The sequence below is a fragment of the Lonchura striata genome, chromosome 1A (genome assembly GCF_050655825.1).
Source record: "Lonchura striata isolate lonStrDom1 chromosome 1A, ASM5065582v1, whole genome shotgun sequence".
Classification (NCBI taxonomy): Eukaryota; Metazoa; Chordata; class Aves; order Passeriformes; family Estrildidae; genus Lonchura; species Lonchura striata.
Window position 1 is genome coordinate 42,524,303 of NC_140741.1, and position 19,565 is coordinate 42,543,867.

The 19,565-nt window shown below is 34.7% G+C and overlaps 1 protein-coding gene across 4 annotated transcripts in view; it reads right to left on the reverse strand.

The window, feature by feature from the left end:
* ADAMTS20 (ADAM metallopeptidase with thrombospondin type 1 motif 20) overlaps nucleotides 1-19,565 on the reverse strand; it is an 86,487-nt gene that overhangs the window by 29,762 nt on the left and 37,160 nt on the right. For all 4 annotated transcript variants that reach the window (XR_014952204.1, XM_031503673.3, XM_085569741.1 and 1 more), the window contains 16 exons: nucleotides 17,711-17,856; nucleotides 16,150-16,331; nucleotides 15,917-16,053; nucleotides 14,681-14,798; nucleotides 11,048-11,143; nucleotides 9,651-9,817; nucleotides 9,412-9,541; nucleotides 8,463-8,589; nucleotides 7,622-7,832; nucleotides 6,953-7,117; nucleotides 6,105-6,269; nucleotides 4,346-4,468; nucleotides 3,384-3,491; nucleotides 2,207-2,371; nucleotides 1,693-1,983; nucleotides 1,198-1,359 (listed from right to left, as the gene is read on the reverse strand). Coding sequence is in view for 3 of the 4 variants with exons in the window: in XM_031503673.3 (XP_031359533.3) it covers nucleotides 1,198-1,359; nucleotides 1,693-1,983; nucleotides 2,207-2,371; nucleotides 3,384-3,491; nucleotides 4,346-4,468; nucleotides 6,105-6,269; nucleotides 6,953-7,117; nucleotides 7,622-7,832; nucleotides 8,463-8,589; nucleotides 9,412-9,541; nucleotides 9,651-9,817; nucleotides 11,048-11,143; nucleotides 14,681-14,798; nucleotides 15,917-16,053; nucleotides 16,150-16,331; nucleotides 17,711-17,856 (2,493 nt within the window). In the remaining variant the exon portion in view is untranslated. The remainder of the gene's footprint in view (nucleotides 1-1,197; nucleotides 1,360-1,692; nucleotides 1,984-2,206; nucleotides 2,372-3,383; nucleotides 3,492-4,345; nucleotides 4,469-6,104; nucleotides 6,270-6,952; nucleotides 7,118-7,621; nucleotides 7,833-8,462; nucleotides 8,590-9,411; nucleotides 9,542-9,650; nucleotides 9,818-11,047; nucleotides 11,144-14,680; nucleotides 14,799-15,916; nucleotides 16,054-16,149; nucleotides 16,332-17,710; nucleotides 17,857-19,565) is intronic.

Consider the following 19,565-nt stretch of genomic DNA (forward strand, 5'->3'; position numbering starts at 1 on the left):
ACAGACACTCCATTAAGGAGAAGTAATGGTGAGAATAAATGTGCATGAATCACTTTCTTTAATACGAGGAAAAGATGGAAATTTGTCTTAAAAGTAGTTTTCCCTACCAGACAGTGGCAGAAAACTCAGATACTGGGCACACTTTTACACAGTCCAGTTTATACAGACTAAGTGTAAAGTACTTAAAGGATGTGTTTTCTGGTTTCAGTTAGCCTGTAATTCTTCAATACCATTTTTAGTCTTAATGAGCTCTTAAAGCCAATCTAAAATAGTTCAAACCTTTCACTGTATTCTCAAGGATTCTAAATTAGAAAAAAACTGTATCATCTACATTAACTGTATCCCAAGTCTATGGCTGTGGACAGAAAAAATATGACATTTAGACTGACCTTGAGAACTGAATGGCTAAATCTGGCCAAAACAAAGAGAAAAAAAGTAAAACAAAAAAGTCACTCAACTAATTTTTCTTCTTTTTTCAATTCCAGTAACTGATTTGCAAAAGTAAGAAAAGTGGGCAGGAATCACAAGAGATTAGAATAAATGCAAAAAAAAAAAAAAATAGCTTTAACTTTTGTAGCATTTGAGCAGGAATGTGTGGTCAAGATATGACCTCATACAGCATGGAGAATAACATGTCCAATAACATCAAATGTGTCATCAAAATGTTTGAACCAGGCACAACTTTTAGATGCATCATCCTATCTCCATACTTCTGATTTGTAACTACAGCCCTGTAGCCACTACTACTTGCAGGTACTGTTGTTAGTACCTATGAAATTACATGGAATAAAATTTCTCTACCGTTTCTGTGTTCGTTTTTTTTTCTTAGACTAGCTATTGCACTGTGGTTTTTCCATATAAAATCCAGCTTTTTGTAACAGAATATAATTTTCTAAGTCTCAAGATACACGTTATACAACAACTATATGATTTGTTGATGTTGCATATCCTTAGCCTCATACAATACTTACTTCTTTTGGATGTATATTTACATTACTCATATTTCCACTACAGTTCTGGATTTGATCAAATAATAAAGTTTAGATAAACAGGTTGAAACTCATTCTTTTTAAATTTTAAACTCTATTAAATAAGTAAAAACAAGGTGTTCAGTTCCACTACAATCACATAATTATGTTTCTACTTCTAAGCTTATGTAGTAAACAACGTTCCCCTTTGTAAGTGAAATGCTCTTACTTCTCCCCAGTTCCCAAAGTTCCACTGTGGGCAGGGTCCAGAATCACAGTGTTTCGACTCTGAAGGTTTTGTTGCCTCATCACAGTTACTGGCACTTCTTCCTTCCTCATCTTGACATACTACCACTCGGCGGTGAAATCCACCTGCACAAGTACTAGAGCACTACCAAAACAGGTAAACACACATTTTGCCATTGCATGATCAAAGAAATGCAAAATATCTTCATTAAAACAGCTTGGTTATAAACCTTAACATCCAAAACTGAAATCTTCAAATAAAAATGACTACTATGTAGAAGTATTTTATATTTGAAATCATGGAAAAATTACACTTAGAATTTAATATATTCTGAATAACAATAAGAACAAGAATAATAATACTTTTAAAAATGAATGTGCTTCTCTTTTTGACCAAATCTGTACTGCAATAACTTTTCTAGAAATGTTAATACACATGGGACAGAACAAATTAATATATTCTAAGAAAATGTCTTACTGCTCCCCAGGGTCCAGTTCTCCATTGATATCCTCCCACAGAAGGATGGTTCCATTGGTTTAAATTGTCTTGTGGAGGGTGTATTGGGAGGTAACCTATTTCTGGAAAATGGCCTGGATGGTCATGTATTTTTGGAACATGATGATAAACTGGTGGACAGGGTGGCATGTTACATTCTTGTTCCTTAGGAGGTTGGTCTTCAGGATCACAGTAATTCTCATTGATTTGCTGATGATAACTGACACAGATGACTTGTCTTGTTACTGTTCCACTGTCACACGTAACTGTGCACTGACCAAAAGATTAACACAGGGTTTGTCACAGAACATTGATGATTAATGATCAAATACATTGATATTTACTTTCGACAAGAACAAACATATACTTTGCTTTTTCAAGGGATGCAATTTCAATCACACTTGCAAAAAAAAAAAAAGAATTCTCTATTTCTAAACAGAGACTTGGCCAATAACCTAAACACACACATTAAAAAATTGTTACAATTAATACTTACAGGGGACCAATTTCCAACTTTCCACTCTCCACATGGGCTAAAGCAGCTTGAAATTTCAGCTGGCCGTGGTAAATGAGCACACAAAGATTCATCTGCTATCTCTCCATGAGCATCTCTACAGCTCACATAGCGAGCACGATCGCCCTTCCCACAGGATGCAGAGCACTGTCAGTGAAAAATTCAAGGTCATCACACTTTGGGAGACTAAAACAAGATCATGCAAGCATCTAAAATACTAACATATAGTTTCTGTTGGTCTGGAACTGAATTGCGTGGCCTTAAATCTCATGAAGCATTTCAGTGTATATAACAGCATTTAAACTATAACATGGAATAATTACACAGTTGCAAGTAGTGACAGAAACATCAGAAACTTCCAGAACACTTTAGTTGTTACACAGGGATGCAATATTTACAGGAGCTGTTAAAATAAAAATGGATATTAACAATCCATTTGCCATTATGGTTTGTATTAGCAGATTTCATTGAGCCCTTTCTGATGCCTTTATAGCTCACAAGTTCAAGGTGTATTTAATGAAGAACTGCTGATAGCCTCAGTTTATGCACCCTTTACTTCTCTTTAGTTAAAATAGCTGTGCAAAAACATAACTGTGTTGTATGCTTTGTTAAATATCTCAAGGGATTAACAGACACATCCACATTTCATAGACAATTTTAAATTTTCTCACTGCTATCAAATAAAACTGATTTTCAACATTATCAAAAACCTTGCACTGAAGAAAATTTATGTAGGAACTGTTTTACTAATGCTTATTTTACAAAAAAAAAGTCAAATTAGATCTTTAAAGACTCCAACTGTTTACTATTCAAATAAAAGATTTAAATAATATTTTAAAATCAAAGATGTTCCAAATACTTAGAAACTGATCAATTACATTTACAAAAACACTTCCTCGTGCACTGTGCAATCATACAAAAACTATTTCACTCAAAACTTCAGCTCCTAGAATTCTGCTTTTTTTCCTGTTATTTTTCCTGGTTTGCTGGAAGTGTCTATCTGCTCCTTAAGAAACAGTTTCTTAAGAAAATATCAGAACTCCTTTTTAATCTATCCCAAGCAGATTTCAGTCCGAAAAATATCTTAATGAAAGCTTCCTGGAAAAATGGGTGAATGAGTGGAGGGCTACCCTGCAAGTGTGACTGCTATATTACATACTGGGGTCCATGATCCATATCTCCATTGGGTCACCTTCCCCACGTGAACTAGAGGAAGTGAAGTAGTCCATAATTTTGTATTTTCTGGACAAGGGGGCAATTCACATTCCTGTAGGGGTGAGGAAAAAAAAAACTTTTGAAATATATGTTTTGGAAGAGTCAAATGTAAACCAAAGGTTAGCATTAATTAACATGTAAATACCATCTTTTATATTTTCCCTGGAATTATTCAAGACCTTTCATTGAATTACTTTGTTTTATTTTAAATGGAGTGTCAAAGAAAATTTATTTGATCTTAAAACTGCATTAGCTATAACTAATAATACTGGCATGTCGAGAAAGAACAGTTTTGGCCAACTTGTTGGAGAAAAGGAGCATAGACATTACAGTTTCCTGCTTCAGAGCCACAGGCAGCACAGAAGGACCAAGCAAAGATAGTGGCTGTGCTATCCTGCCCTTTATACCTTCAGATACTGAGAATATAAATTTGCCCAGTTTCAGTCAGTAGTCAAACAGGTACTACAATTAAAAATGCAAAGGATAATCAAACCCAGTGTTTGCACATCTAAGCAGAAATAAACTACACCAATTAACTGGATTTTATATTTAGAAGCTTATTAAAGAAGACAGTTGGGTATTATTTATAAGCAGGATGCAAGACAGTGTCCTTACAATATTTTACGTGTTGAAGCTTCCCCTACTGCCAAATAACCACAGGCCTCTGGATTCCTTGAAGTCATATACTCTATCAACATCACATACCAACTTTCAAACATGTCTTAAAATTACCCTTTTACTTAATTCCCTAGGTAAAATTTGATGTTTGTGAAGAAAAGCTTAGAGTTTCAGTATTTTGTTCTCATTTTAGAAGTGATGTCCTCCAAGTTCCCACACAGAGTCAGCAGAAAAGAGTTGTATTCAGACAGTTTTGACAGAGAAGTAGAGAGGTGATTTTTAACGTACTTGACTGTCTCTAGGACGAGTGGCAGCACTGCACTCCCTGTCGTCGTGCAGAATAACACGATACATCCCAGTAACACATTTGACTGCGCGCACCTGGTATCCGCGTCCACATGTTACAGCACACTGTTGAAGGCGGGAGTTTCACACACTTGAAATAGTGCTATTTATAATAAAAGTTCATTTTTAATTACATTTTCTACTTTAAAACTCTTTCTAGAATGAATAGGAATGACTACTGAGATGGTGTTAACTTCCTTTGTGGCAGACTATCAGATTTAACCTGTGTCCCATAATACACTTGGCCTGGGCAGGACGAAGAATTTCTCTCTTTGCCCTTTTCTGTCCCCTGCAGTGAGTAGGCTGGAGATTGGGTGGGAGACTGGAAAGGAACACTGACAGAACAGCTGACCTGATCAGAGATAATCCATGCTCTATAACATCATTCTCAGCAATAAAAACTGGTGAAGAGAAAAGTAGAGGAGGGGAAAGGCGAAAGTAAGAAGTAGCTTCAAAAGACTCACTAACTGCAGCTGTTAAATGTCCTTCTCTACAGAGAGAAGCCCTTCTCTACCGAGTTTGACCAGAGTGCACTCAAAGATGGCATCTAAAACATTAGATGGCTGAAAATATTATGACACAAATCCTAACCCTATAAATGTTATGGTTCAAGCACAAGTACTTGTAAAAACCCTGCCTGTGAATAGCTATCACCAGGTGGTACAGTGGAACAACTGCAATGAAAAGTTCTGCTCCAGTGACATAGATTGGTAAATTACTTGTACAAACCATTTCAGAAAACTATTTTTTTATTCATAAGAATTCTATCACGGGTCTGAATTAATCTTTAACTTTTGCATTTAGCTTGTAAGAATGGAAAGTCATAGTCTTGTGATCACAAGATTACATTATTTTAGATAACAGTGTGGTTATCTCTAAAGTAAAAAAAGAAATGTCTAAATTAAAAATATACTTAATTTTCAAAGGTACATTTATTCTGTTTTTTAATAACAGGTTGTACGTAATAAGACAAAGATCAGCTGCTTTTTGGTTATGATTTCCTACTAACATCCAAGAAACACTGAATAATCTTCTGTTGGTTTGAGTAACCTTATCTTATAAAAGCCACGTGAAGTTGAGTACCTTATATTTTAAATTATTTCTCATCTATTTACTGACAAAAGTTTCCTCCACAAATTAATTCATTTTCCCTAGCATTTTAAATCCACTCTAGTTTACATTAGATGAGTGTCACACAGCAACATATTTTTCAACAGCACTTTCACATAAAGAGATAGCACTGAAGGTAAAAACAAAATGCAACAATAAAATATTAAGTCCTTTTCCCTTCTATTATTAGCATATACATTTCTGTGATTGTTTGAAGTACATTGTAGATTGAAGATATCTATATTAATTGAAGCTACCTCTTGAATATGCCCACTTACCTACAAATATTTGGTCTTTTACCTGTCCCGTTCACCTGAACAGTTTGGTACCCTCATTTTCATTATTCTGGTGATGTGCAAAATATCTTTGATATTAAGGCTCAGGATCTATTACTATTTTAAGCATTTAACTTGTATATGGGTGCTCCTAAATTACAAGTTAGAAAGCCAATAGGACCCTGCAAACAAACATGTGACTCAATTCAACTAAAACAACTGCTTAAGATTCAACTAAAATGTTTAAAAAGTATTGTTTTGTGATTGCTCATAGCCTGAACTATAAAACAAGAAGCCAGTAATCCTTATGTACTCACTGATCCCCAAGGCCCTACTTGCCAAGATGCACATTCACGAAGTTCACACGGTGTTACTGACTCTGGTCTGTCATTTGGGTTACAGAAATCATCTCTCAGTTGTCCATCATTAAGCTGGCACCAGACTTGACGATGCTTCATTCCTTTACCACATGTCACAGGACACTGTAAAATTATTATAAACATCAGTTTGCAAAGACATAAATCTGCATTAAGGCTTCAATTCCTTTTAGCAGCTTGTTCGGTTTCACATTAATAACAAAAAATATTCCATGAATGTAAGTAGTCCAAAAAACCCTATTTTGTAATGAACTTTTCATTTCCTGTTAATTTCATTTCAACTCAAATGTTAATACAAAGAAATTACTATTAAAATTTTAAAGCTCCAAAGTATGAAAACTATGTGAAGATCATTTATTTCCAATACAATAATCATGCATATATTACAGCTGTGACTGGAAATATGTTTAAACTGTCTACAACTTGTTTATATCCATCTGCCCTATAATAAGGTCAATATAATTATATTAAACAGTTTGCTGTATAGTTGACATTACTTCATAAAAAAGGAAGGTATGCAAATTACTGTAAACACATTTGCTTTACGTATCTTCACTACTTCATTTTAATGTAACAAAATTAAGGAGAAAATAAATTCTAGGAGTGCTTTACAGAAGTTGTCATGCCAGTCGTAGATGTGTGATGTGTATCAGACAAATCATAGGACTTAAGAACTTTTACAACCATGTGGTCCTAAATAAAGTAAAACACCTAAACATTTAATGCAGCGTATTTTAATATTGATGATCAGGACCAAATGTATTTTAAGGTTTACAAAGTTTCATCACCTCACTCCAGTCAGTAACCAACCAGCTTGGACATAAGAATTCATTGCAACTCTCTGTTACAACTCTTGGAAGTTCCTGGCATTCTCTATCAGGAAGATGACGTCCCAGGTTGTTCATACAAAAAGCTTCTCTGCTTCTGACACCTCTTGCACAGCTCCTGGAACACTGGTGTATAGTTATGAAACAGGAAACAATAAAATAAAACCAGGACAAAATACATTATCAATCTTAAAGGTAAAAGATATTAATGATTGTGCCAGGCTAAAGTGTCCTCCACAAAATGCTAAATTTTAATCCGCAGAATGCTAATATTTTCATTTGAGATAAATTCAGCAATTTGTATAATAGTTCCAAGACAAAGCTCTACCAAAGAACAAAACCAAAATTGAACAGAACTAAATTATTAAGTAAATAAAAACATACACCTTTAATTACCAGATGTTCACTGCTGATATCCAAAACCAAACTGTAAACAAGCTATCCATTCTAATACAAAGATAAGGAAGTTGCTGAAACATAAAGGCTGGTATTAGCTGATTCTACATATCTGTATTTGTCAAAAATTATTTCCTTTTAGTTGTTAAAGTAAAAAAATAGAGAGAATTAAAAATTTGGTATGAATGCTAATCATAACTATAATGGTATAATTATGAAGTTTTAAATCTGTACCTCTGACCATTCTGTGTAGTGCCAACTTCTTAACATACAGTCACCATGGCAAGGCTCTCTGGCTGGTGGTTTCTGCTGATCTGCACAGTACTTATCATCCACTGGAGCGCTGAGTCCTCTTGCAATAGAGTATTTCATGCAGTGGATCTCAACAGATCGATGTCCTGGACCACACTTCGATGTACAGTCACTTTTGCCAACACTATGCCACCTAAAATGATAAACCATTGTAGAAAGCTAACTGCGTTTTAAAAAAATAGGACCATAGCAATTAAAGCACTCAGAGAATGTACCAAGAATTATAATGTAAATATAGATATGCATTTTAGGGATTAAATAAAACAGTAAACTCTATCTCATGACTGGATTTTCAAAGCAATATATAAGAGAATTTGACTCATAGGTTTAAAAGAACTTTTTTTAATTTAAAGGATCTCTTGACTTAATCTCCTGGGTGACTTTGAAAAATGCAAGCTATAATTCTAACTCTTCATCTCTGAATATTTCAGTTGGGGCTATCTTTGAGTGCAAAAACACCAGTCTGTTTCAAATTATTTCCAGTTGTGGGTACAATTCTGGTGGAAAACATATTTCATACAGCAATACAAGTTTTTGTGCCAGAATATATAGAACAGATTCACAATTCTAGTGGGTGATTTTGTACTTTACCAATAAAAATTACAAAAGTACTATAGTTCTATGTGGACTTGAAGGTGTAAATATCTTGTATAAAGCCATTACACCAACAGATTTAAGGAAAAGGAGAGATGGGAAGTTTCAATATCAATCAATAAAACCATGTAAGACCACAATAACTCCATCAATTAGGAACCATTTTTACCTTAATTCACAGTCTGTATTACACTCCTCAAAGATACTTGGTACAGTGGGTATAAGTTCACATCTTTGATCAGACACTACCACATGATCACTTTTACGTACACATGTCATTCTTCTTCTTCGAATACCTTGAAAAAGCACCACAAGAAGTAAATAAAGGGCTAAAATAAGAAAGACTGCCTTATGGATTCCATTAATAATTTAGGAACTGAGATACCCCATTAAGACAAATTGCTGTATACAGCAGATTGTGCACAAACATGCTGCTTTGTGCAGCTCACTACATTCCAGGTGGTGAACAACCTTTCCCAGTCACCCTTTCCACCTCCCAGCTGTCCTACAGTGGTCTCAGGATATCAACTTCCAGAGAACTCCAAAAGTGCAACAGAATGCATCATATATGTCCTGCTAATTAACATAATTTCTAAGTCACCATGTTAACTTAGATGTTGTGATCCTTTCCCTTAATGAAACAGAAAATTTGAACACAGGGTACCTAAAAGATCTGGAGTTCTGGGAGAAATACCACAGTTGACAGCTGTTCAACTTCTCTACCACATGAGCCTGTATACAACCAGAAGAAACTCACCATCACATCAGGCTTTTTTAGCATCCACTAATAAGGCTATTTGTCTGTGTACGTACACTTTTATATATACACATTTCATATGAGATTTGATCCAGCCTTTTTTTTAATAAACTGCTCCTATGTCTCCAAATGTAGGTTTGAATATAGAATTATACTGCGTAAGTTCAATTAAGTACAAAAAATAGCAAAAACAAAAATCAGAAGCTATTCTGTCCTTAAAGGCTCTGTGAACTTAAAAGTTTACTGAGGGTAACAAGTCTCTTCCTTAAAAGTAATGGTGAAAAGTCAGAGAATTTAAAATTAATCCCTTCCTAAAATCCCATCAGGTCTTTGGCTCTGGTGAAAAAATATTTCACAGTACCTTGGCACATCCTGCTGCAGTCTTGCCAGGGTCCATAAGGATCCCATGTAAACAGATCACTTCCATCTTCTATTGGGACATTGAATGAATAACGCACATCAGGGTTGTATAAATTCCCTACACACAAAACCTTGATTGAGATAAAATGATAGCTGTTTTTCAGTGAATTTGAACATAAAATTATGAACATAATGATCGTATAGGGACTTTTCAAACTTCTGAGAAAAGTAAACATGCACCTGTAAGGTTAGTTCTTCTTCAACTTTATCAGTGCTGTTAATTCGTTCTATTGTATTGTTTGAACCACTGTACTCAAAAATGGCTCCTTGTATATTGATTTCTCTTTTTGACATGCTTACAACAAAATTTCCATTCAAGATAAAATTTCCATGGGCATCAGATAAAGCTGTAAGTGAAATAAAATATTGGAAATCTATTTAGTTAAAAGGTTCTATCAATAAAATCTCATCAACATGTATATTTATTTTAGTCAATGTAAAAAATTGTATCAAACAGTTCAAATTAATGAATTCAACCCTAATCATCACCTGAGAAGTGGTCATGAATTTTCTAAGCCTGGATTTTCTCTGCATTATAGTACTTAAATAATATTTGTTCTGCTGAGTTGCTGACTGCAGTCCTAACTTTTAAATTTAGCTACATTCTGCTAAAGGAAGGAAACAATAACTATTGGTATTTCTGCCCTATTCTACAGCCCACATCCTTGTATTTACTACAGCTACTTCTAGTGAACTGGGTTTTAAAAGTAAACTTGAAAATAAAAATAAATTAGTAAGCATTTGTGATAGTAATTTAATATAATGACCTATTTGCAACAATAAAGATTTCTGACAAGTCAAACATTTTTAAAATAAGGCAAAATTTGTAGTGCAAGATGCTATTCAGGCATTACTACATTTGAAATGGAAGCTAATGTCAGGGGCAAGGGTTGTTTCTGGGCATCAGGTTACAAGGAAAACATTTTCAGAATTCTGAAGTTTATTGGCTAGGATGACAATGGAAGAAGAGACAGGAGGTAAATATGCTTCACTATTTTCTCAGACACTTCAGATAAAATGTAACTATTGTGAAATTGAACAACTAAGATTTCTGGTAGGAGCTACTTATGAATTATTTGTTCCCTACACACACTTGCAAATCTAACAGCATGTGATGACCTTTATAATCTTTATGACCCAGATTTAATAGAAACAGAAAAATACCAGACAATTGGTAAGTTTGTTGATGGCCAGACTGCTTTGTTCATAAACAAATGAACGCTTCCAAGATTTAAAACAACAAATACCTGCATTATTCCTCAGCTCACTTGTGGCATTCCAATTAACATTGTGACAGCAAAGTAAAAAATTGTTAAAATGATGCATGGTGCTATAACTCCTACTCTCTGATGAATTAACACACTCATCTAAGAACTAGAAACCTTAACATCTCACTGATTTAGATACTTGTTTTCTGAAAACTAATATCTACAGAGAGACTCAGGCCTATGAATATACAAAATAATTAGATATTTTCTCTAATGTCTTTATCAGATTTCTCATAATATACATCCAGAGCAGATCTCTGTCAAAAGCACAAAACCTAACCATCAATGTTGTGCATGGTAGGCTTTTACCAAGGTAGTTGTCATCTTCTGGTTTCCCTGAGTAGCTGTGCTGTTGAATATCAATGTTTGTTGCTCCTTTGGGAATATTTACTACAACATTGTAACCTGCAAATAAATAATATACAAAAGTAGTCAAGTATTAGTAAATATGAAAATATAGTATCATTCACAAAACCCTACAGTGCACCAGAGACAACCAATACTGAATGCCTTCATGTGTTTTGAAATGTTAGGTTCTGTGTTCAGATATGTGAGTTCAATTCTTTACCACTAACATGAGCTCAATCTACTCAGAAAAATCCCTAGAGAGCAGAACTACTCTAAAAAGCAGTCAAGTATATCAAGAGGGACTCAGGAAACACTGTGACTGCTCAAAATTTGAACTTTTACAGAAATCTGGGTAAGTCACTTAACATTCAATACCTCCATTCCTTGTTTACATGATTGAGATAGCTTTTTTCTCCAGGAGTATTTCAAGACAGCATGCTAAAATATTGCACTGTTGCAGGCCATGTGCGTAGGTAGATACAGTGTTAAACTAGCCACGCTTCATCCACCTTCTTAAAATATTGAATGCACTCCCTTCGAAATACAAATGCTTCACAAGTGAGTCACCATTTCTTGTAATATCTCCAAGTAACATTATGGTAGCCTTGCCACCAGCTAACAAATTAAGGTGCATCAAGATGTACTTTTTAAAAAAGTCGCGCTGCACGTAAACCTAGGTTAAATAATCCAAACGTGTTTCTCACAGGTACTAACCACATATTCAAAATACTCATGGCTGAGAAAAATTGAGTACAGCAAACATTGGAAGCAAATAATTAATTTAAACATGTAATCTGAGGCATTAATAAAATTTTTTATAACTCTTCTACTTATTTCACTGTGTGTAACAATATCACTGTGGCTTTAGTTGATGCACCTCTGTGGATAAATATTTTAATGGCAATATCCTTTTCATTTTGTACTGGGTTTGACTGGGATAGAGTTAATTTTCTTCACAGTAGCTGGTAGAGGCTGTGTTTTGAATTTGTGCTGGAAAATGTTGATAATTGAGGCATGTTCTGGTTATTGCTGAGCACAGCTTATGGAGTCAAAGCCTTTTTTGCCTCTCACCCCACTCCATCAGCGAGGAGGCTGGGGGTGCACAAGGAGTTGTGAAGGCATGCAGGTGGACTCCAGCTGGCCACAGGGATATCCCAGACCATATAGCATCATGCTGGGCCATGCTGGGCCAAAACTGGGGGAAGAAGGAAGGGGGTAATTTTCAGAGTGGTGGCATTTATCTTCCCAATTCACTCTTTTGCATGACAGCCATGCTTTCCTAACTGGACAGTTGCCTGCCCAATTCTTGCTTTTTGCTTTATGTGTTTGGCTTTTGCTTTACCTATGAAACTGTCTTTATCTGAACCATCTGAATTTTCTCACTTTATTCTTCCAATTCTCTCTCCCATCCCACTGGGAGGTAGTGAATGAGTGAGGCTGTGTGGTTCCAGCTGGGGTTAAGCCATGACAAATTCAGTAATTCATTAACTTCCAAGTGCTTTTAATCTATTAAAACTATGCCATGCATTTAAATGAAGATTGAATATATTTACAGATCCCTCACATATACCAGCTGGGGGCAGCACTGCAATTGCAAATTGACAAAATGCATGCTCTGGATAAATACATGGTTTGGTCAATCTTTCAACATACTGGGAAGAAAACCAAAACACAGTTAAAAAACCCCCTCATCTCACACACTGAAGACCTTGTGGTAATAGAATGAAAGAAAAAAAAAAATACGGGAGGAAACTATAAACAAAACTGCATAGCATGTTGTCAAGGATACAGAAAGAGAATAAATCACATACTAGGACACTGAGTATGACCATTGTCCAGGAAAGCCTCAGGTACTCTAATTTGATGCAATAATAACAATAATATATCTAGTTTTCTTTGCTATTAAGCCAACATAGTAATAATGTGTACATAATTAGATTACCATCTTCTAAAATTGAAGTCAAGTAAATTAGTATTCTGCTGTAATGAATTTTTGATTATTTCCTTACTACTGTTTACACAGTCACTGACAACATCGTAACTGCATGACTATAAGCACACACCACAGGTTGCTATTATCAGTTCCAAATTCTGCCTTAGTAAAATGGCTCATTTCAGTTGGAAAGGGAACCAAATTAAATTAAAAGAAAAAGATCAAGTGCACATCAGCATACTTAGCTTGTGATCCTAATTCAGAATTTTTGGAAAATTGTAATTCCTCAGACAATACCTTCAGTCATTAGCCTAGGGATGTCTTAGACCTCCCATGGACATGAGAGTTTTAGTGATCAGTTAAATACAATTTATTGTTTGCATGGCTGTATTCCTACTTGAGCACACCTTGTGATAATCACAAATGTTCAGCATATTGTTCATTGGTATAACTCAGTATTATCTCTCATACGCTATAATTCAAGAATTTTAACATAATTTAAAACATTCCACTAATTAGAAAACCAAATAATAACACAAGGTTTTCCTCATCCCAAAACATGGGGGCTCTTTTCCCCTCCAACTTCAATTTGAAGCAAATAAGTCTGTGACGATGGAAAGTCATTAAATCAGAGTGACAGTCTTGGCCCTGTTTGCATAATGGCAGTTTCACATAATGGTCACTTGAATTGTGACAAATGTATGTGTGACAAAATTCATGTACTATCTATAAGCAACTTCTTAGGACAGACACAAGAATTAATACATGAGTAGTTGTATAAATTTTTTTGTAATTTTCAGTGGGTGTGTGCCTTCTGCCAGGGGAAAAGAAAATCCAACAGGATCCTTGGCAGACTTTCCTCTTCAGCAGTAATCCCTTTGTTCTATGAAGATCCTATTTGGCAGCTCTCCATGTATCATTTTCACTTCACCTGTGGTCTCTTTCATCCAGTGAAGTGGCATGAAGGAGCCCCTAGGCTGATATTAACCTGGAGACTTCTGTCCTGTTCTATGCTCTAACTACATAACTGCACTGCTACACACCTAAAGTAGTCACTCCATACTTCACAGAAAGGACTATATAAAGAAGAACTATCAGTAGCTCTTGTAAAGAAACGAAATCAAATAAATAAGAAATACCAGGGTTATTCAGAACTTTCTCATTCACTACCTGTCAATGAGGAGGAAAAACATATTGTTACCCCTGTTCTCTGGAAGGAGAAGGGTCACATTTCATAGGCTGTATTTTTCACTCTAGGAGAAAAGGAACCTCATCAGCTGCTCACAACACCAACTTCTATCTCTTTAAAGAACCAAAATGAGATATTGGAATATGTTTTTCAGCTGCAAAATTTCAGACCGGAAAATGCAAAGTACAATGTAGGAAACAGTCATCCTTTTAATGTACTTTTACTTTCATAACTTCTTTTATTTTTGGCTTTGACCTTTGAGGAGACTGATTTTCTTTTCCACTTGAATGAAATAGTATATCACAGTTTTTGCCTCTGCATCCTTGATAGGGAATATGACTGAAAATCAAAAATATTTTTGGTTGATAGAGGCCCTAAAGAACATGAAATCTTGCTTCCTCAAATGTAAAGAATAATTTCTAAGCCATAGAGAAGTGTGCATTAAGATTAAAAAAAGGCAAAACAAACATACCATAATGAGCACTGTTGAAAGTACCTGCACGAGTCTTACATGAAGAATTATCACCACCACAGATTCCACATTTGTCTCTCCTTGCCTTTGAATTCAAAACGTGATCACAGCCTGCTTGCTACAAAAATAATAAAAATAAAAAGGCCCAGTGTCACTCAACCCAATGGAAAATAATGAAAATAAGTAAAGTAAGCTTCCCACTGCCCCAAAATATTGTTGTTCACTGTACATATCTAGTTTCCCTTGCAAATTCATTAAAAGTCATCAATTGTTTTGGATTCTGCAACGTAGAATCCAATATAGAATCGTGCAATCCCAACACACTCCATATGCCAAGAACTGCATAAGAATACATAACAGTACATAAAAATTTTGTATTAAAAATCAACATAATTTATACATTTTAATTTATATTTACATTAAAAGTCTTTGAAGTCTAAAAGCAGTATGCATATATACATGGTCATCAATTCATTTAAAGTCTGTCATTACTGAAAAGAAGCAAAGGAATACACACAGACTGTGCTGGTTTAACTAACATAAGCACAATTTTTGTTTATGTATCTGTACTTAAAACTTCCAGGGGTTTTTTGAACTATGATAAACAGGACAATTCTTTGGCATTTCCTCTTTATTCAACCATATAAAAATAAGCTATATTTTCTTTCATTCTGAATTTGCTCAGTTTCACTGCCATCAGCAAAACCTCAACAAGGCTTGACAAAAAAGTTTTGAATTGTTAAAATACAGCACCTTGCTTCTCCAACAAAATCTTGTGGCAATGCCATGGCTGCTATTAAGCAAAGAGGGCTGAATTGATTTAAGGGTCAGTTCTTCCTGATTTTACAGTAAAGTAATAATTACATAATCCATCTACTTGGATTTTCTACTATTTACTTCTTTGGTAGCAGAAATGCAATGCTAATAATCACACAGCATGCTTCGTTCCTCCCTTTATGCTAATTTTGGATTAGTTTCTCACTTCTCACTTGAACAATATTAACTCCTTCAAATGTGAGGCTTAATGAGGCAAGACTGTGGGTCTTCAGATTCAACTATATGTTCTTAACTTAATTGCTTCCATGTCCAAATCTTTAATTTTATACACAGTAAAATTAGCTTAAGTGAACTCAAAACACTATATTTTTAGTAATGTTTACTTGTATTAATATTTAATATCTATTTTACCATCTGTTAAAATTGATTTTAAAAATTAATAAGTTTAGATTTAAATACCCTGCATAAGCCTTGAACACAAAGGTCATTGGTTTCTGCTCCACAGGGAGTACCATCAGCAACTCTGTCCTTCAGCTGATAGTAGGAAGTTGTTCCAGAAACTCGGCAAAAAAGTTTACAGCGATCTTTCATAGAAACTGGAAAGAAAATCCAAGAGGTTTCTTGTCTGTTTTAAAACTTTAAATAAAGAAACATTTTAACAGTATTAATTGAAAAGATGTGTAATTACTTACTACCACTGTATTTTGGAAGCCAGCGAACAGCAGAGGTAAGACCATTGATATTAAAGTGTTTGCCATCAAATTCAGAGCACTGTTGCTCCCGGAAATCTTTTTTGCCTTTTGGACATGAATCAGTATTACATGACCGAAATTTCATCCTGCGACCAACACAGTACTTTCCTTCATTTCTTGGCCTAAAAAAAAGGTGAATGTAAAACACACTCCTTTTCTTAAATTGCTGTTTTGCAAGAAAAGTGGCCTCAGCCACCAATCTAAAGAGGGAAATCTCACACAGCATCCTGCTAGCTGTGTAACTGACTTACACACATCCAGCTTCTACTGTGCATTCAATTATACCCAAAAATAAACCCAATCCTTGTAAAATACTATTGTTGAGGTGGTAATCTCGCTACGGATGTCTATTAATGCATATTCATTTTTACTTCTCTTACAGCTACAACTATTTAGCCTGGGTAAAAGCATTAGTAATTTTAATACTTTTATCAATTTAGCTGAGATTATAGTCATATTTCTATGCATGCAGCACCTCCCTCAGTAATTATTACTTTACAGAGTGAAAAAGAAAGAAGACATTTAGGAGCTGGCACAGTCTTTTCTGTACTCCTAATATTGGTTTCACTTCAGGGATCAAAAGAATAAAAAAGGGAAATTGTGGAAAATACCCCATTTACTGTAAAGTCTGAAATACATTTTAACAGTTATAAACACTGACACAAAATAATTCATTATTAGTATGTTCTTGGGGAAGAAAAAAAGAATAAATCAACTGCATATTGATACTATCAATCACTACAGACTGAAAGAGGCATTATCTAATGGCAATCTAATCTACTGCCTCTTACTCATTAGAGAAAATAAAATAACCTGGGCCATTTGATTGAAGTTCATTTATCCTACTGATAATATCAAGCTGACATGACTTTCTATAAAAACCATGAAACTACTCAGGCACCAGCTGTGGTTCTACTTCGGGACAAGTTAAGGGTAAAGTTCTCCTTGACCTTTATTACAGAGAACAAAACCCACATGGAATTATTTAATCAACGTAATTTTCTAGTTATAAAGGGAAGTTTTAAATGCCTCTGTGATAACAGTACTCCTTGTGGGCTGTTACTGGTGGCGATGTTGTGGAAAAGCCTTAAAGCAAAGCAAATCAAGCGTTTCACTAAAGAGATTAGTAGTGAATATATGTGTTTATTTTTGCAGTTCTTCCTGCAAAGAAAGCATCTAATGTCTAAAGAAACCTCAACAGTTAGAGTAAACCTAGAAAAAAAGTCCCTGTCAAACGGATTTTTTAGAAACATCTGCAAGAATGGATATTGTTGAAAGACATAACTAGTCTAAACGTCCTCTGCATATTAGAGTCTGTAAATGTATCTCTTTCCAAAAATATGGCTGAAAAAAGCACTTGATATTGGTGCTTCAAACTGATTTGCACAGTCCACTTCTATTTTATTTTGAGCCAATCCTTAATTTTTTAATATCTTCATTATGTAAATGTAAAATACATTAAAACATAATAAAAAATGTGAAGCACAATAAAAAGCCATACTCTGGTCTATTACACAGCCTGGTGGTGCTCTTGATTCCACCTCCACAAGTTCTTGAGCACGAGCTATAAGGTCCCCATGGTCCCCATTCTCCATCTACAGGGCGCAGCTCCATTTCTCTGCTCACACAAATTCCATGGCGGCAGTGCTGCACAATTGACAAACAAAATAAAATTTATAATTCAAGCAAAAGATTACTGCATATTTTAGGCACAAAAAGAATAAAATTTAAGCACTCACTTCTCCTATCTGGATCTGCGTATTTTCTAAAATGTTCCATTTCCTTTGAGGTAACTTACACAGTAGTTACATTTTTAAAAATGCTATCCAGAGTTCTTTGATAACAAGGAAATCTGCTGGATATCGAATACTTATCTGTCTTATCACTTTACCCAAATATTTCTAAAAGATCTTGAATTCCTGATACATTTTCATTAATAAAGTTCAAAAAATAGGTTTCGAACTGCCTTATTATTATTATTTTTCAGTTTAACTTTTCATTCATGATGATACAAAAAGTGAAAATTTATAAGAAACCACCAAGAAAATCAGGGTGTTTTGAACATCTCAATAACTATCCAGTGGGATTGTTTGGGAAAAGCAGACAAGCAATTAAGACCTTGATTATGTAAAGCAAGATGATGCTATAAATTCATTCTTGAACTCAGACTTTCACACCTATAACAAAAAGTGTAAAATACTTTATTTTTAATATTTTATGAAAGTTTTACATTTACTACTCATTAAACAAAGCTATTACCATTAAAATGGAATTAATAGTGAAATTTAAATAATTAATAGTAAAGAAATAATAATTTTTAGAGCAAAATACTACATTGCAATGCCTATTATGCTACTTAGATCTTATTCTTGGGAAAGAACTACCTATTTCCACTAAAAAATTACATAAAGAAGGAATTTTCATTTCATCTGGTGGGATCTACATTAAAAAGAAGAGAAGACAAAGACTGCAAGACTATTTTGTTGTGATCATGTCATTATGAGACTTCACCACACTGCAATTGTATACTTTTATTATTTATGGAAAGTAATTATCCTTTTTTTCCCCAGAAGCAACAATCTCTTTCTTCTAAGTATTTACTATCTCTGTTCCTGACTGCAAATGTGTCCACTTCAGTGATTATTCAGGAAGTACATGACTAAAAAGTCTAAATGAGAATCTTATGATGGGTGCATGTGTGACTTTTTCCAAAGAATCCTCAGAACTACCAGGACTAATCCTACTGATGAATTACAATAGTTGGAATTCTAATTCACTTGTATACTTCAGAAAATCCCAAGTGGTATATTTGATCACAACATAGTGGAATACTTCACATGCTAAAATAGAATATTTACGAGACACTATAATTTCAGCACTACATCTCCTGCTGACTTCTATGTGGGAAACGTGTCAACCTTGTCCTTGACTTCAAACACCTTCTGAGGCATCAAAGACTACCCTCATCTGGAGACAAGACACTGGCCAGGACTGAATACGTGGGGTCAGTGCTCATGCATAATGGAGAGAATTCTTTATTTTAGATGCCTGTTTGCAGACTTATGATTAGTTTGTCCATTAATTAGGTTTGTTGTCAGGAGGGATTCTGCTAGTCGTATTGACAGGGAGTGTCTCATTCCAGCTTTTGCTGCAGGAAATACAGTGTATGGATCAGTCACTAGAGCAGGTAATATCAACTCAATTGCTTATTATTTCTGAAGCCCAGGCTTTGCCTCTCTGCAAGAAAAAACAGCCTCAAATCACCTTAAACTCTAGAAGGATTTTGATAAATGAAGTGTCTGGCACATAAAACAATTAAATAACCTCTGATACACAAAAGATTAAGTAATAAAACA